The sequence below is a fragment of the Chlamydotis macqueenii genome, chromosome 6 (assembly GCF_036417535.1).
Source record: "Chlamydotis macqueenii isolate bChlMac1 chromosome 6, bChlMac1.mat, whole genome shotgun sequence".
In the NCBI taxonomy this organism is placed as follows: Eukaryota; Metazoa; Chordata; class Aves; order Otidiformes; family Otididae; genus Chlamydotis; species Chlamydotis macqueenii.
The window spans coordinates 352,774-372,081 of record NC_141561.1 but is presented as its reverse complement, the minus strand read 5'-3'; the positions used below and the strand labels follow the sequence as shown (position 1 = coordinate 372,081).

Below are 19,308 nucleotides of genomic sequence, written 5' to 3'. Positions count from 1 at the left end.
AAGCAGAGGCTGAGGTAGAGTGTTACAGAGATGGAAAGAGCTTAAAAAGGTCACCAACACTTCTGCTACTAGAGCAGTTCATATTAAACGGGATTTCTCCGATCCCGTAACCTTCCAGAACAAGACTGGTGAAAAGGCAACTACAGACAATGAGATCTTTACCCTTTTTCTCCAGTTGCTACTCTTAACTCTGTGTCTAAAGAAATCTCAAAGGGTGACGGGTCCAGAGAACAATCCTTGCAAGGAGCAGCTAATGGAACTGGGGTTTTCTTCAGCCTGAAGAAAAGGAGGCTGCTCTCTAAAACTACCTGAAAGGATGGTGTGGAGAGGTGGGGGGTCAGTCTCTTCTCTCAGGTAACAAGGGACAGGACAAGAGGAAACGGCCTCGGGTTGCGCCAGGGGAGGGCTGGATTGGACATGAGGAGAAATTTCTACACCGAAAGGGTTGTCCAGCGCTGGAACAGGCTGCCCAGGGAGCTGGTGGAGTCACCATCCCTGGAGGGATTTAAAAGACGTGTAGATGTGGAGCTCAGGGACGTGGTTTAGTGGTGGGCTTGGCGGTGCGAGGTTAACAGTGGGACTTGATGATCCTAAAGGTCTTTTCCAACCTAAACGATTCTGTGATTCTATGATTCAAAGAGCTTTATGCCAGTCATCTTATACCCCAATACCACACGTAACAAAAATGACATACCATCCTTATTTCTGATGCAAGCCAGAGTGATATAATCCATGTGTTTCTGTATTTGCTTTTGTAAGGCCTTTTCTCTTATTCCCCTGAGATGCAGCACTTTAAGCAAAGATTTTAGGTCCTCCGGATCAGTAATCCTCCACCACCCATACTGCATTTCTAAATCAAGACAAGCATATAAACACTTTGCAAGCATTTTTAACATGATCACACACAATCAGATCAGAGAAATCATCTAGCCAAATTCAAAAGACAAATTATTAAAAAAGAACAACAACAACAACAACCAAAAAACCCAACCAAACAAAAAAAAAAAAAAAGAAAAAGAAAAAAAAACCCAAAACAAAACAAAAAAAACCCTCTGGGATACTGTAGTGGCACTGCAGAAATAAATTATCCTGCACATATTTCCATCCTATTGTTGTATTATACTTACCTTCTGGTACAGGTTTTGGGTTAGGATAATCTACTGGCTTGGCTACTTCAACTGCTGCAGATGGGGCAGAAGCTATTTTTTCAGCTTGTAGTGCTGGTGATTCGCTTTTACTTGCGGGAACACTAGATGCCAAGAATGAGTTACCATTCACTTCTGATAATCCCAACCCTGATCCAAGAGCAGGTAAAGGCGATGAAAATGTTACATTTGAAGTAAGAACTCCTGTAGACCATCCACAAAACTGAAGTCCCATTATAGGTAGTCCAGTCTTCATCTGCTACACAGAACATATTGTTAACACAATCACAACTGCCATTACTAATTACTTCCAAGAAACCTGAATTATCATTTGGATGGCATTTGCCAAACTGTAATCAAAACATAAAGGAGGCCTTTACTCCGTACTTTCCTTAGTTTAAGAAAAAATAATGTAACACTAGAATGTAATACTCCTTATTAGGGCCCCGTTAATGAAAAAATAATAGCTTTCAAAGGGACGATATGGCGTGTTACATTTCTGAAAACCAGTTTCTACATATTTATTTGCTGTTCATTTAATACCAGTGGCCAGCCTCCTAAAAGCCAAATTTTATTACTGAAATACACATACAAAATATCATACATTGGCTTACCTAATTATACCTTATTCTTTTTTACCAAAAAATTTTTAGTATTATAAAACATCTGTAACATGTAATTAGTCACTAAAATTTAGAAACAGAAAAAAAAAAGAAATTAAGATACACTGAATCTCACGATAGCACTTCTGAAAAACAATTTGTCTAAACAGAAATTCTGCCCAAATGAGCACAGCAAACTCAGACTATTCAAAAATTCATTTACCTGCAGTGGTGACAATGCAAAAGGACTTAATCCCACTGGACTCTGTGCAGAGGTTGAGCCCTGAAGAGGTGAAGGAACAGGTGAAGGTGACTTGGATGATGGTGGATGCGACTGAGGAGTATGTGAAGTTGTAGTAGCTGGTGTATCTACATGGGTAACTGACATGTCATCACAGGGTATTCTCGGTAAAAGGCTGAACCACTGTTTGCTCTTTTCAGTAAGAGTCTTTAACAACTGATCATTTGGAATGAGTGGAGAACTGTAAAACTTTCCTGTCCCACTTGTATTAGGACTGAAAAGATTATTAGAATCAGACTTCTCAATGACGCTTTGTGATACAGCGGACTGAAGGCTGCAGAGAGAGTTTTTTGAGTTACTTGGATAAGATAATGTGCAGCCATTTGCTGCACTGGCACTAGTTTTGGGGGGCATAATGTCAGATTCTGGTGGCATTTTTGCTACCTCTAACAGTTTGCTTAGTTTTGAAAACGACCCAGGCTTTTGTAAAAACAAATTAGTGTTGTCCTTTTCTTTCAGATCTTCCTTTTGCTCACAGGGACTTGTATTTAAACAGTGTAATTTTTCTTCTGTCTCAAATTCTTCTTTGATATGCATGCTTTCTACCTTTTTCAATTTCTCTTTTTCTTTCGCAATTTCTTCTAGGCCTAAAAATGTACAAGAAACATGGATTAAATATACCAGATCAACTAATATAGACCATTTTTATCATCACAGTTAAACAAAAAAAAATACTTAATTATTTGGCTCAACACACGCTAGATAGTAATGTCTTTTTTCTTTGCTTTTTTTTTTTTTTTTAAAGATGAAATAACTCCTCACTTTACAGAACACTCTGCAGAAGGAAGCAAGCTTCAAGGCACACACAGATTTGAACCCTCCTAAACACCCAGAGGAAAAATAACCTCAATGTAGTTAATACAGCTACAGTATTCTACCTTAAGATGCATATATGTCTGAAGCAGTTTGCCAGTGCAGAGTCTTTGAAACGGACAAATTTTTAGCAGCTTTCTTTTTGCAAGACTCCCCACACTTTATTGAAAAACTGCTCTGCTTATGTCAAGAGAGTACGATGTTTCATTTCATTAAACTCACAGCCAACTATGAAAAGGATCAAAATTCCTGTTGAGAATCAAGTATTCCCCAAATACTGAAACACAAAATTAAATATTTTACCTCTTCCAGTAAAAATAATTAACAACTTCGACTGCGAAAAAATGTCAACATTCTTAAAAGTTTAAAACTCTTTCAACAGCCACCCAGCATGACGACTGGGACTCTACACACAGCTAATCAGACAGATGCGATCAAACGGGTAATATCTAAGCATTTTCACGTACAACAAGCAGAATTTGACTGCAAAAGCCAGTTTCTTCAAACACGAGGTGTGAAAGATTTATCTTTTATGAAAAGGAAAAACATTTTTCTATCTTCTTTGCTCTCCTAGCCTTAACCATTTATCTTATACCCATACACTGATGTGTCAACTTAGACTGAATGTCTTAAAAAGCATAAAATGAGATGGAAAAATGTCAGAAAAAGGGGTACGAGGCAGAAAATTCAACATTCAAACTTCTTAAATTATTTTCATCAGATACTGCAGTCGCAAATACACAAAGCTGCTGCTTATGGTTTATGGCCAGAACATCCACATAGGTTTACCCGCTCGTTCTGGAAAATTCTGATTTCTACAAAGATAATTCACTAAAAGTATCCCCTCCCATTAAAACTCCAACATATGTCCATAGTTATGGTTCATGTCAAGATAGAAACAATTTGAGTATCAGCATAAGAACGAAAATGACTGCACAAAGAGGGAAGAAGTATTTTTTAAATGGGCGGATCATTCAACAGTTTGTGCCTCACGTTTCCAACATTTAGATAAAGGAAATAGGAGTGGATAAACCATAGAAATTACCAAAACAGGACAAACGAAGAGCTATGGGGAAGAGGGAGTACTTGAGAACTGAAGAACATATCCAATTTCCTATTAAGGGAGATTAAACTTTCATTAAGATAACAATGAAAAAAAAAAAAATAGGTTTGCCCTACAGTTCTTGGCTAAAATTTTTGGGTTTTTTGTTTATTTGTTTTTACAATATTAGGACAGGTAGATGTATTTCAAGGATTTTGTTTCTGTACAATTTCTGAAGCATTTAAGGATTCATTTGGTTAAATTAATATAAATACAGTGAACAAAAGGAACACAAGCAATACAGCATACAACAGTTTACCCTCTGCATCTGGCTACTCATGTGCAAAAGAGTTCCTAAAACACAGCATAAAATACTGCAGGATAGGAGACACAGAAAATTATTTTTTATGCTACTCATTTTTAGAAAGGTAACTTGAAAATAAAGATTAGATTTAGGAAAAGTTCTATGGCTTATTTTTGGGGCCAACAGTGCTTAGATTTCATAACATGCTGTAATGTTACAGTTATTTTAATTAAATAGCTCTCTAGAATGATGTAAATCTTATGAGACCATGCAATTCTGATATGTAAAAGAGAATTTTTTTGTTATTTTGGGGGGAAACCTGTGAGAATAATAGGGTTTTGCTTAATCTACATCAGAATTAGAAAGGATTTTTCTGTGACCAAAATGAAGGATGTTTTAAAATTCTAATATTCACAAAAACGTCACATTAATACATATTTTCTGCATCTATCCAGTTTAAAGTGTGTGTGAAAAATTCAATCACAACTAGTATACAACTGTCACAACCACAAAATCACATTTTAATATTAGCAAAAATAACTTCAGCATTTGCTGGACTGCAAAAAAGAACAGTTGCTAAAACAAAGAGACTAAATTATATTGTTGGTTAGAAAACACAGTACTTCACTGCGTGAAAATAATTTTCATATTTTTGCAGGCATACATCAGATCTTCAAGAATAGTCTGTGTATTTGCACAAAATATAACTGAAGATTAAAAGATCAGGGTTATTTTGCATTCTATGGTCATCCCAGTTTTCATATGCAGAGTTCACTGCCATAGGAAAACGTTAAATAGTTCAGAAGGAGTAAAAAAATATCCCATGTAGATAAACATGAACAAGCATAACACACAGAACTATAACAACCGAAAACTTCTACTAATCTTCATTTTGAAATATATTAACTGATATTTCGTTAGCGGAAAGAGAGTATCAGAGAGCACCATACAAGTAGAGAGGTGTACTGACAGTAACCTGTTTAGCCTCTGGTTGAAGCTGAAGCCTGAAGACCTTCCTGCACAAAATTATACCCTACAGAGATGGGTAGTATGTCTTGGCATAGTACACCTTGGCGTGGCACTATTCCGTTTCTTACCTTCACCACTTTCCATGCCTTCTACAAAAATACCACCGCACTGGGGCAGAATCCAGTATCGGCGCCGGTAACGATCTTGACCAAACATCATTGAACGCAAACTGTGGGAAGCTTCAAATAACTTCTTTCTGTACTGGCTCTGTTGCTGTTTTAAAAAATGGAAACCATTACAATTTAGTGGGAGAAAAAAAATTCACTATAACAGAAAACATCTCCTGGTTGCTGGATTGAACAGAAGTTCAACGGCCACATGAGGAGGCTCTCTTAGAGATTCTGTGTGTGTGATGTGATATTCTACTCACAATTGGTGCCTTGATCATTTTACTTACACAGTTCCCTTTAAAAACAAAAGTCAATCACTTCCTGGTTCGGCTTAAGTTTATCAGTCTTCTTTTAAAAACACATTTTGCAATGGCAGGTCCTGTCTTTAACACTGACTCTCAGAGAACAATAGGATCAGAGATTTCATCGCACAAGAACAGCTGAAATCCTATCAATTATACAATAATAGCAAATGCTAAACAGAGCACTGAAGATAGCTGATATTGCAGCTCCTGATGGAAAAATAATGAAATATTTTAACTAGTTCATAAAAGAATGAGAACAATAATATCTGAAAATAAATTCTGTGTTCAAACATAAACAGTTCTCTGAGGGGAGCCAGCAAGAATTTCAGTTCATTTATTCCATTCTTGCTCTGCTAAATTGACACTGCTGGAAGCAGGTGTATTTCTGGACTGCTTATGTATTTCGATCCAGAGCATAAGAGAAACCAAGAGACAAAGTCTTCAATAACAATTTTCTAATACTAAGAATAAGAACATGGGCCATGAGTACACCTATCTAAGGCATTCTCTTCCTCTTCCTATTCCACTGTTTCCTCTTTCAAAATCTGAAGCAAAGACTGTGTTGGCTTGGAACACACCTGCAGAAATTAGTCAACTGTAGCAGGGAATGAAAACTGCAATAATTTGTATAATGCAAAAGTCATTGCTTCTCATACACAGAATTTATCATCACTTTCTAAGATCAACTAACAGAAGTATATAAATTAGATCTGGATAAAAATTATCTTATTTTTATTCTGAGATATGTGAATTTATTATCAACAGCTTTCTGTCTTTTGAGTCCTATCTGCTTAGAATAAACTCACAATCCAGGTGTCACAAACAGTAACATCATTCAGATTTCCATGAAACAAAAGTTGGAGCATGTGAAAATGATGGTTTAACATTCTAACTGATGACATCCAGTGATCAGATTTGCAGTATAACAAAGAAAAATGACCTCTTACCTTTGTCAGTTTTTCAATCTGCTTCTCTAGTTCTTCAACACTTGCTGTCTGATCTCCATCATCCTATAATCACCAAACATACTGTTACACCAACTTTGTTTCAGGGTAAAATTATACTACAAAGTCTTTAAAATATCACAGTAAAAAGGTGTAACAGAAAATGACACGCAAATTCTGAGGGTAAAAAAAGTTCAAATTTTGTGCTTGTTCAATATATTTCACGAGGAACAACGCAACTGGAAAGAGATGTATCCTGAATTTTTCCAAACCATCCCAGATGCATATGAAGGAGAAAGCACACAGCCAAACATTCACTGAAAACATTCTTTTACTGGAAGAAATAATTCAGTTTGTGCATGAATACTTAAGACTACAGAATTTAATTTTAGTTTCTATGAAGTTTTTTGGAAATTCAAATTCATTTCTAAGTGCTTTTCATGCATGAAATAATGAAATCTGTCAAGATCTTCTAGATCGGTCTTTGGCCAGTGCACACTTGCATTTTATTTCAATGTCTACAAGAAACTGTAAAGCCACTTTAAATTACAGGTCTGCTATAGAAGTACCAGTATTAATCTTGCTGATTTTTGAAAATGAATGAACCATGATTATGTCTATGGTTCCCTTCTTCTTGACACAGTTTAAAAATGAGAGTCATTTCATAAAGAGAGTTTTAATTGAGCTCAAGAAAGTCTTTGGGGATAACAGCAAGTTTCCAAAAGAATACATCCAAACTCCTAGGAGCTCCCAATAACCTGCACCACAAGATACTGCTCTTTGTACTTCTTGGCTCTCTGAAAGTGTACCAGCGTGAAGCCTTCTGAAATACCACATACAGCAGGAATGCAATGGAACTTCTGTAATATCAGGAAAATTAATCTCTCTACAGGAGTTACAGTATTTTTGTCTATGAAATGCCTCGTGCACCAAAACAGGAGATTGTACTACAGGGGAAAAGATTAAGGGACAATGTGATATTAGATACCTAAATATTACTTATTTTAAATTCTGAAGTATTAATTCATAAGAACTTTGCACTATGCCTCTATGGTATTCTCATAAATTCAGACAAGTTATAGTACTTGAAATAAATCCAGAATAATAGCACAAAGGACTCTTCCTACCCTAGAAACTAGTTTGGTTCCTCATGAAGAGTGTCTGCAAATATTTGAATTCATGCATCATGTTGGATACGTGCATTGTTCAAGCAGCCATATCCACAGCACCCATAAAACGGTACTTTGAGCTTCGATAACCTTGCATAAATGGGTCATTTTCTGGCAAACAGTGCAACATCCAGTGCACTAAAATGTAGTAGTATCGCCTGTCTCTTTTATCAGGTTTTATCCAGTAGAGAATTCTGAAGTTCTACAGCAAATCTTATAGGTCTGTGGCACTTCTATTAAAAAAAAAAAAAAATCTATTCAGCTCAACAAGCTAAAAATCTTTCAGTAATCTTTCCTGTATCTTATCAGATACTGACCAGTAAAATTTATCATCTTATGATAAATCCCTGCTCCTTGCAGGGGAGTTGGACTAGATGACCTTTGAAGGTCCCTTCCAACCCTAACCATTCTATGATTCTATGATCAAATACAGTTGGGCAGTGACTACCCTAGAAAAGTTACGGGGGCGGGGGGAGAACGAAACAAAACAAAACCAAACCAGGAAGGTCAAAGGAAGGCTTTATAATGTTAAATACAGTTTTACATTTCTTTATTATTTTCTTAACTAATAAATGACTTATTCTCCTCCTCTAAGAGCATACTACAGTTATGGCCATTTGCTAACAAAGCTTTGCAGTTTCTGGATCTGGTACAATCTTTCAGAATTTCAGAGAAATTAAAGACTAAGTCAAAACAAGAAAACAAGGGGGGGGGTGGGGGGGTTGCAGATGGGACCCACAAAAAAACCCCCACAAACAACAAACCCAAACCAAACCAAACCAAACACCTTCCCTCCCATCTCCCCTACTATAACAGCTATCAGAAAAAGAAAAATAAAAACACTCTGGAAAACAAACTTATTCCAAGAATTTTGGAAGGAGGCAAGTTTGGAGGGAAGTTATTCTTCCTTCCTTTTTACTGTGAGATTTTGGGGAAGTAGTGCAATATTACAGAGAAACAGAAAGAAAACAAATTTTAGCTTATTAGTTAATTAAGTTTCACTATATTTAAAATCACCCACTTCATCCTCACAAACTTCTGCCTTCTTTCCTTTTTTATCTTCTTTGTCCTCTTCGTCCTCATCATCCTCATCTGCCTGATCATCACTGTCATCATCGTCATCATCATCATAATCACTATCCCCTCCCTTCCGTCTCCGTTTGCGGCCTGGTGGTGGTGTTTCCAAAGAATGCTGCTCCTCTCCTATGTCACCACCTCCTGCAGCATCTCTTTTGCCAGTCTTCTTGGCATGAATGATTCTAAGCCTTGAAACACATGACAAGGGGTGAGCTTACGGAGTACGTGTGTAGCATAAACATATCTTTCTTACTATGTGACTGAAAGTAAACCATGCATTTTTAGATTCAAATTAGCTCTTCCGTTCTAATATGACATTGTATTTTCTCAATATTTATTGCCATAAGTCAACAAGAAAGTTTCGGGTTACAAAACCCCTTACACCTCTTACTCAGTACTGAACAGAATTTCTGGTTCTCCCAGGTGAATTTTATTGTGTAAGTATTCAGAAGAAATGAAACAAGAGCAACATTGAAAAGTCAGGAAAGACAACTAGAAGCAAGAACCATTTCAACTTCTTTACATGCATTGAAGAATATGATTATAAAATTCCTGTGTCAGGGCAAAGGGAAAGGCAAAAATCCTCAGTTGGTAGTATGAAATTATATAAATTTGCATGGCAACAGCAAGGTTGGTTTAAAATACAGGGATTTTTTTCATTTCAGATTTTTGTGCGTTATTAATTTATTATGTATTATTTGACTTTAGTTCTTTCGCTGATCTGTTTATTCTATGACATACATTCTTTCCTGAGAAATCTTACCTACCTAAACTACTAGGAAACTACTCAAACTCATTTTTCCTTTTGTGAAAGAAAAGGGAAACTTACATACCAGTAATTATGGTTGTAGTAGACCTTCTTCTTCTAAAAAAACCCTATAAGACAAGATTCCACACAGCAAAAATTACAGTTCCACCTATCAGGGAGCTAGCAGGCAAACATGTTGAATCACAGGAGGTATAAACAGCCAGGCCTAACCACTCGCTTATAATGCAGACCAGAAATGCAACTGACTTAGAAGAGATTCACAAACGTGTAGAAAAGACAAAGATTTTTGTAAGAGATGACTGGAAGAAGGTAGGATGGGAAAAGCAGAACGGTAACGACAAACATAATTACCAGTATGTAATTTTTCCTTGTCGTACTTCTCTCTTCCCATCCTACAAACCAATATTCCATACAGCAAGTGGCTACAGTATGATCAGTGTTGTACAAGTCCTGGCTTCTGGGCATACTGACAAACAGATCAGCCTTCTACAACAGCGATGAACAAAGTCAGTACTCACCAGCACAAAACTAAATGAAGCTCTCACTGCTTGACTGGCAGCAGCACTCTTTAAAAAGATCGTTAGCAAGAAACCATCACGGAGACTTCTGTTTGTTTGACAACAGTTGGGCTTTAGGGTTTTTGTGTGTTTGGTTTTTTTCTTTTGTTTTGGGCTTTGGTTAATCCACTGGAGAATTCACAAAGTTTTGTACTTTTATTTTTCCAGGACAAATGGATTTTTAGCTATTTTAACAATTTAAAATATTTTTCGATCAAAAAAACTTCTCAAGCCTTCCAGTGAATTTGGAAGCAAGTAACATTTTCAGGTCTGGCGCAAAAGACCTTGGTCTCACTGAGTATCACTACTACTCAGGCTTCCACTGAGTTAAGTTTTTTAGAAAAAAAAAATTCCTGTTTACGAGGATAACTTCAAACCATCAAATCCTCTTCATCTGGACTGGAAATTCCTGTGTACACACAAGAATTAACTATCAAAAAAGGCAACAGTCAATGACTGGACTGACTGCTGCAGGACTGGACAATTTTGGAGACAAACTGGACTAAGATAATCTTGAAGACAATTCAATAATAAAGCTGGTAGGTGGAAGTTCAACAACCAGCAAACATCTCTTTCAGACACCTAACAGAAATGAGAAGATGCTCTTTTAATAGCACCACAAGCATAAGAAGGCAGCAGTATCTACCTGAAGCAGCGTAGAGGCAGAAACCAATCAGAGCATAACTCTAACAACATTCAGGTATTTCAAGAGGTAGCATAATTTTCTTGCTGCTACCTAGACATACAGCTCACTGAGAGAAGAAAACCTTCACTCAGAAAACTGTTTCATCTGTCTCACTTTCAGATAAATATCAAAATTATATCAGCAACTGCTGAGAGAATGAGTCTATCGGCCTATAAAAAGAGTGGGTGGCCCATGAGATAATCAGGTGTGTGACTTAAGCTTGGTTTAATCTAATCTGTAATGCTTACTAGATCATAGAAGGAAAATCCACCTTGTAACTCAATTTTCATGCCCTCCTTCTAAACATTGGACTTCTAACATACTTCAGCTTGGGTCGCAAAAAAATGAAAAGTTTCCCAAATAAGCATTACTACCTCCTACCAAACTCAGGGTGTAACACTGATTGTGATATACCATCATCACTTACAGTTGAGATGGCCTCACTGGAAAGAAATTAACTCACAAGGAGTATGACAGAACACTGGCATGTTACAAAGAACACTGTTGCAGTGAAGAACCTTGTTCTGCAGTATTTCCAGTCTTGTAAAGAAACAGGTATCATCTAATTCTTCAAGTAGCTATAATTAATTTTTATTGCCTTTTACATTGATCAACCTACAAAAAAGATGCCAAGGAGAAGACATGTCATGGTAAAGGAGACACTGAGATGATGATTATCTACTTAAAAAAACCAGCTGAATCATCTCAGGTGGGACAGTCTTCTGACTATAGTTGTGATACAGGAAGCAAAGAAAGATGAATTGATGACATAAGACAGGTGCCTTTACAAAAAAAAAAAAAAAGGGTGATTAGCATCAGGATTCTCAGCTAAATGTGATAGAGAAGGAATAAGATGCAAGCTCTTACTGATCATCAGCCCAGCAGGAACAGTCCAGGCAGCTCAGAATTCAGTTTCCAACAATATATATATTTCACTTAACACGGAATTTTGTTCAATATCCTGGGGGGAAGGGGAAGAAGAGCATCCCTACGGGCTTCCATACAATGATTCTTTTTTCCAACCTGGCATTTTAATGTTGCTTTTTTGTATCTTACAAATACAAGTTTCCATATTATTTGTTTGCTCTCCCTCCCCCCACCCCTGATATCCAGTTGAGGGAGCTAATCTCGTATAAAGTCAGAATGTAAGCACAAAAACATCACTTAGTGAAAACAACCGATACAGATGGAATCTTTCTCATCCCACCTGGACATACCTCAAGACAGTCTGGACATAGCGGTATGAAGATTTACCACAATAAACACTGACAAACCAGGCTGAGATGAAATAAACCTGTTCCTCAGCATCCATTACTCTACCACTACACACTTCCCACACATGATGGGCTTGTGTTGATGGTCATGCAAAGGTCTGTATGCGTATGAAAAGAGTACACATCCAGTGATCACATGGCAAGTAGTCAAGAAACCAGATATTCCTATGCAAAACTGGGACTGGGATACTTAAAAACTAGACTGAGCTTCGAAATGGATGGTGAAGATAACACGCATAAGAATGAAGTCTGGAAGCAAAAAAAAAGACGAAACAGAAGACTGAAATGGACAGATTTCTTTTCAGAGAAGCCCCAGAAAAGTTGTAAGAGTTTATGAAAAACATCAACTGACATAATAAAAAAGAAAACATTGTTTAAAATTGATCAAATAAGGCTCTTCTATAAAGCTTCTTAGAGTTCATCAGAAAAACAGTGGAAAATCTAAAGATTCTGAACCAAAGATTAGAGAGATTAATCAAGTCAAGTGAATTAAAAAAAAATGGAAGAACAACATTTCTGAGCACTCTCACAATACTTATGCTCAAAAATAGGGACAGCACTACTGGAACCTGACATCCACATATGAGGGGAAAACACAAGAAATAGAGAAATGACTGTAGAAAGGAAGAGGGGCTTGGGACTTCAGGGTATTACACCCACTACGTGAAAGGGAAGAAAAGACATCATTAGCAAAAGGAGGGATCCTACATTTACAAGGACTTACAGTTTGATGGAGGGAGAGAAAGACTAAGCACTCCCTAAGGAGACAAGGACAGGTAGGAGTCTCACTGCACTAATGAACAGTTGGCTACATCAGAACTTCAGAAACACTTTTAAAACTATATCCCGTAGAAGGGATACAGATGAAGACAAGAAAAGGTATTTGGATTGTCCTAGAAGATAAAATATATTAATCCCATACAGACTGGGATCTGCAGTACTAGTAGAGAATTTCTTTTTATCGGTCTAATTATTTCCTCTACCTCCCCCTTGTCCTTCTTCTTTACTTCTTTCCTTCCTCCTTCTGAGCTACATTGAAGGGAAAAAAGGGAGACACAAGATTAGAAACACAAGTACCTAAAGCAACCACTAAGAAAGGATTCACTGTTCCTAGTAAGAGGTAAAGACGACTAACAAAAAAAAAAAAAAAAAAAAAAAAAAAAAAAAGTACAGTCTGGCTATGTATTTTTACCCCCTGTGATTCATGAACTCTTTGCCTTCTAGCTTCCTGGTAGTTGGAGCCATTATGCTTGCTGTATGGAATTTTGTCTTGTAGGATGGAAGAGTGGATATAAAACTGACAACCCTTAAAAAGTTCAGATTTTACCTTAAAGATATTCAAAAATATCTCAAACTTCGCCGTTTACATATGATCCCTATAGCTATGGGGAACAATGCAATGTTGACAGATGGGAAACACTAAGATAACATATTATAAATTAGGAAAATTCAATTGGTAATTGTTGTACGAAAATTACATCTTCTCAAAAGACCTTTCAGAATGAACACTGGCAATTACGGTAGGTCCAAATAAACGTTGATAATGTCAATAGCGATTTGACAGCTCCTGAAACATTCCAATAATTTTTTTTTTTTACTTTCTTCCAAAGAATATAAAATGGACTTGACTTTGCTCCAATTTTGAGGGACAGTAATCCTCTGAATCTCATGCATCTTTAATAGATTATAAAAGATTGGTGCTGTGCCATTCTAAATCCACATCCATCTTAATTAACCAGTTCAATTACTGATTTCTTGGTACATCTGTAATTGCATCAGCTCATTTTGTCCTTAGAACCAGTTGTCTACATAGCAGCGTATCTGAGCAAATGCAAAAAAGCAATATACTGTAATATTTAAGAAACGAAACTTACTTCCGAAGTTTGCCTTCAACCATCCACTTATCTCTCCTTAAGTTTGACATATAATCAATGTTTTTATCAATTTCGCTGTCAAAGACAAAATAATCCATTAACTGTGAACTTACCTATCTTTTTTTTTCTGACAGCTACTTATGTACAGATACTTTGTATCAAAGAACTATCTGGGAGAAATGTTTGAAATTCAAAATAAGTCATTTTAAATCTAGGAAATCCCAATACAAGGAACGGCAGAGTAGCATACCGCTGTACCTATGTCAGGCAGTCTATTTACAGTATCACGTAAGCTTTCAATCTGTAAGAAGCACGTCATTCAAAGAATTTTACATTTCTTTCCCTCGTTCTAATTAAATATCAAGCCTCCAGATGTATTTGCCACAAAGCATCTTGTCCTGCACTACAAACAATGTTATCACTGGTCTATCTATGGTATTCTAACTGGATCCATGTGATTTACAAATTAATGTTCACTTTTAACTGCAGAAACCGAAGAACCAAAAAAGGTGCTTCAGTACAGTGACCATCTGCAAGCCCACTTCCGAGACATCCCAGCCTAAACTATAACCAGCAGGTTATAGTTTCTGTGATGAAAGTATAGAACACTCAAGTTCCGACTGACTGTTTTTACGAATCTGACTTAATAGTTGGCCATCTGCACTAAGTTTCTTACTATGATAAATTTGATTCAATACATATGAACTCTCTTGCACAGCGCGTGCACAGCATTTGCACTGCCCGCTTCTGCTATTTTCCAGCCTGGAAAACATGAAGCATCTCTTTCATTCTTGCCTTACGCACTTCTGATTCACTTTTGCAGCACCGTATACTAAAAGCAGTAGAATTCACCAGTAAACAAACCAGCACTCAATTATGCAATTAAAGTCTTTACCACAGTAACTAAGTACGTGGACCTATAAGTATCCCAACGACTGTCATTTCCTAAGTTTTTACTGCACGCTTTGGGGTTTAAAACGTTAACATCGGTGTTTTTAGAATTCTGAAATGCTATACATTACTGACTACAAATGAAGTACACATTTTCTTGAATTGCTACCACAATACTCGGGCCTTCCGCATCAGCTCATGACCCTGGTTAAAGTACATGGACAAACGAGGTCTTAAGAAACACAAAAGGAAAAAAGGAAAACACAGTACTGCAGAAGCCTTATACAACTCTTCTGCATTATTCCCTAGAATATCTAGCAAACTTCTTTGTAATCAACCTCATCTTTTACTCCAAAAATAGCTGGAGAAATTTTGGTGCAAGCTTTGAAAACAAACTTACAGACCAAACATTGAAAAGTTCTACTCTTCCATCATTTCAAGAGTACACAGCACAGCAACACAGCAAATTTCAGCTTTCCTTATAAGAACATAAAGAATCCTCCTGTAACAGTACCAGGTATACAGCATTTTTGAACTATAACATTTTTATAATTTTATTTTTACAGACCTGTTTGAGAAAAATCTTACCTTACTACACTTTTGCTGCATGCTAACTCATTAACAAGAAAAGCAAGTACTGATGCTTTCTGAGCTGGAGTGTGTGCCTGAAAAGCTTTTGTCTTCAAGCTCTCTGTCAGCTCAGTTTGCCCACAGTGAGCCTCCATGAGTATCTGCAGAATCTCAGACACATTATCTCGATTGATACCAACATTCAGTAAGTGTTCCCCAAGAATAGTTTTAGCCTAAAAAGAATAAAGACATTTTGAACAATCACATTTTAAAATATAATTTTCCTCTGCAGGCTATATTATTGTTCATAAAACAATGGGGTGGGTTTGTTTGCATTTTTACATGAAGAATTTAATCAGGATTTTTCTTTAAAACTACTCAAATGTCAATCTTGAATAGAGTAAAAAATCAGAATGTCTTCACCTCTAAATTTTTAAGAGCAGAATAATACTAATATTAAAAAGGTTAAATGAAAAAAGACTCGGTACAACTGGAACTTGATGACTACTGTCTTGTAGCATCATGCTATGTAGAGTTCCAGAGTATAAGACAGCTATGTTGGCTTGAAAAGGAAGGATAAGTGAATCATGAATAAATCAGCCAGTTTTGATGAACTGACGTAGAAAGCAGACTTTGGAGAAAGAAATGGCAAGATTAACTGAGATTACAGCATGAGGGTAGGAATGAAAGCGGTAAAAAAAAAGGAGTTAAAAGATGTGGCCAGAGATGGCCAAAATGAAGAGGTCCAAATGAAACAGAGGGAGAGCAGAGAAAACGGCCAGCAATTTATCACTTGTGAAAAATGGGAAGGCTGAAAGGGCACAGTCTTTGAGTAACATTAGAATAGTGACACCAAAGAGAAGAATGAGGAAAGAGAATGGAAATCCAAATCAGAGAGGTGTCAAAGATGCATTATGAAGAACGCATTCATAAATACAGAGTGCTTACTATGGTGGGGGGTTTTTTGTTGTTGGTTTTTTTTTTTTTGGTTGGTTGTTGTTTTTTTTTTACCTTGTATCCTGTAACAAGTCCTGGATCACAAACAGCTGCAGAGACAAGCTTTACAAGCAAGTCTTGTACTTCTCCCACGCTGTCCCCTATGTTTAGCAAACCCTCTTGAAGAACACTCAAGGAAGGAACATCCACGTTCACATCAAAGCCAAGAACTTTGCCAAAGTTACGCAGGAACTGCACTACCATGAGACAATCTGAAAATGTGCTTCCATTGAGAACAAGGCCTGGGATGCGAGGCAACTCTGGCAAAGGCTGAAATGTAGAGAAAAAGAATGAAAGATTCCATAGTTTATTTCAAAAGAAAACTTTTTTGATACTAGCTAGGGAAATTGGCTGATACTTCCATACGACCTGCAGCAGGACAATACTAGAAGGTAAAGGCTATAGAAAAACTGCCCCTCCACATCCCACTCAGTTTAATTTAATTTAAAGCTGAAGCACGTTTGCCTTTTCATATATTATAGGAGGCAAGAGGCAATAAATACTTATTTTTTGGCCAGGAGACACTCCTAGGCTCTACTCTGAGCTGTAATACTATAAAAAGTGGTGCAAAAATATTTAGGGGACATAGGGAGGGGAAGTCTCTGGGAAAGAGAGGGTTTGAGCCTGAGGTATGTCAATTCCTGAAGAACTAAGAACAGAGAAGACTGGGAAAGCAATTTTTTTTAAGTAACAGCTTAGAACAGTTGCACATATGAGAAATCTCTATCTAGTGCCTGAGGCATGATGCATATTCCCGCTGTAAGTAAGTAAATAAATAAATAAATAGAATCAGAGTAATTGGGGTTAAGCAATCATACCAACGCCTTTTGGGAAGCTGGCCACTTCTAAACAAAACGGTTTTAATTAACTAAACATATGCTACTTCAGTGTTTGTAGTATCTTGGTTTTGCATATATTTCAAATAGTTATCTAATTATCTAGATCAAAACTTGAATGCTTTGTGTGTGGCTGCAAGGAACAAAGTTATTGCTGCAATGGCAAAATACAGAAACAAAAGGCAAGAAAATAAGTTTCCCTTATTATGATTACCTTCTGGTCTGCTAAGCACATATCTTCATTAGGCTTCTTTAGCTCCTTTGCCATTTCCAGTTCCAGTCTTCGCTGTTCTAATTTACGTTCTTTATTTAATCTTTTCTCATCACGTTTCTCTTGCTTTAACCGCTCTTTTTCCTTAAATAGAATTAAAAGGGTAGAAAATAAAACCCACATATTATACTTACACTGGAGCAATATAAGAATTTGAAAGTACTATTTTCCTACTCTTAGTAATTACTACAATAAATAAGGAACCTGCATTCAAGTAAAGGGAAGGCGGAAACTACAGAAGTAGAACAAAACTATTGAACTTGTGAGCAAATCTAAGATTCACTTTTTTTCTCTTCACATGGAAAACTGAATTGAGTATGTTTACACTGAAAGATTCTTTGGAGTGTCATTTCAGACAGATGACTGAGTGAAAATACTGTAAAGAACTGCCATCCTTGCAAGGCATTTGATTTCAAAGGCACCACTTACACACTAGTATCATCAATAAAAATCTGCTAAAGCAGAGACCACTCAAGAAAGCAGTAGTTGGGAAGACCTCTCTGGACAACACATGGTTTGAAAGTTCCCATAATACATAAATTGGATATGAACAGCTTATAAAACACAACCATCTTTTCAACACACATAGCTTCCGGCCTTGAATTCCCATGCACTTAGTATGCAGCCTGAAAACTGAACAGTTATTACTATCTTACTCTGTACAACAAGAACACAGGGACAACCAAGTGAGAAGCCAAGTATGAGCAGGTAGATTTAGACTAGGTAAGGAAGAAATTCTTCACTATGAGGGTGGTGAGGCACTGTAAGAGGCCGCCCAGAGAAGCTGTGGATGCCCCATCCCTGGAAGTGCTCAAGGCCAGGTTGGATGGAGCGACCTTGTCTGGTGGAAGGTGTTCCTGCCCAGGGCAAAGGTGTTGGAACTTCATGGTCTTTAAGGTCCCTTCCAACCCAAACCATTCTATGATTCTAGAGTATCAAAAGCTTTGCTAAAATAAAAAAAAAAAAAAAAAAAAACACATCTACTGGCTTCCCTTGGTCTAGTAGATGGGTGACCTTGTCATAAATGGAAATTAATCTGGTTAAGTAGGACTTTATCCTCATGAACCCATGCTGGGTATGACCAATGACTGCATTGTCTCTCAAGTATTTTTCAGTGACTCCCGGAATAACTTCCTCCATAATTCTACCAGGCACTGAAGTGAGACTGACAGGCCTGTAATGACCAGCGTCTTCCTTCTTTCTGTTCTTGTAAACTGAGATAACATCTGCCAGCTTCCAGTTGACTGGGACCTCTCCAGATTCCCTAAACCACTGAAAAAACAACAAAGAGATGTCCTGCAATAACATCAGACTGCTCTTTCAGTACCCTGGGATGAACCCCATCAGGCCACAGAACCTCATGCACATTCAGCTGGAGCAGCAAGTCTCCAGCATGTTCAGTCAGGGCTGGGCATTTATCATGCCCACAGTCACAGTCTTCCAACACAGGGCTCAGAGAGTCCCAAGGCACATCATGAGTATTAAAGACAAAGGCAAAGAAGGCATTAAATGTCTCTGCTTTCTCTACATCCCTATTTGTGAGGCCGGTAACCTCATCAAGAAACAAACCAATATCATCTGTGATCCTTCTTTTGCTGTTACGCTATTTTAAAAAGCCCTTTTTGTCATCCTTCGCAGTACTAGCTGTGGCCGCACAAATTTTCTCCCTACAGTATCCCAAGTCTTCCCATGTTGCCTGTCCTTGCTTCCAATATCCATACACTTCTCTTTTCTGCCTAACTTC

General features: G+C 37.2%; 1 protein-coding gene across 13 annotated transcripts in view; it reads right to left on the bottom strand.

Moving 5' to 3' along the window:
• Positions 1 to 19,308, bottom strand: part of BAZ2B (bromodomain adjacent to zinc finger domain 2B) — a 153,965-nt gene that overhangs the window by 9,733 nt on the left and 124,924 nt on the right. For 7 of the 13 annotated variants that reach the window (XM_086750532.1, XM_086750541.1, XM_086750536.1 and 4 more), the window contains 10 exons: positions 17,508 to 17,648; positions 16,473 to 16,727; positions 15,480 to 15,694; positions 14,001 to 14,075; positions 8,786 to 9,029; positions 6,599 to 6,661; positions 5,305 to 5,449; positions 1,971 to 2,635; positions 1,128 to 1,404; positions 695 to 850 (listed from right to left, as the gene is read on the bottom strand). In XM_086750532.1, the coding sequence (XP_086606658.1) occupies positions 695 to 850; positions 1,128 to 1,404; positions 1,971 to 2,635; positions 5,305 to 5,449; positions 6,599 to 6,661; positions 8,786 to 9,029; positions 14,001 to 14,075; positions 15,480 to 15,694; positions 16,473 to 16,727; positions 17,508 to 17,648 (2,236 nt within the window). The remainder of the gene's footprint in view (positions 1 to 694; positions 851 to 1,127; positions 1,405 to 1,970; positions 2,636 to 5,304; positions 5,450 to 6,598; positions 6,662 to 8,785; positions 9,030 to 14,000; positions 14,076 to 15,479; positions 15,695 to 16,472; positions 16,728 to 17,507; positions 17,649 to 19,308) is intronic. The other 6 variants (XM_086750535.1, XM_086750537.1, XM_086750543.1 and 3 more) reach the window with 2 other exon arrangements.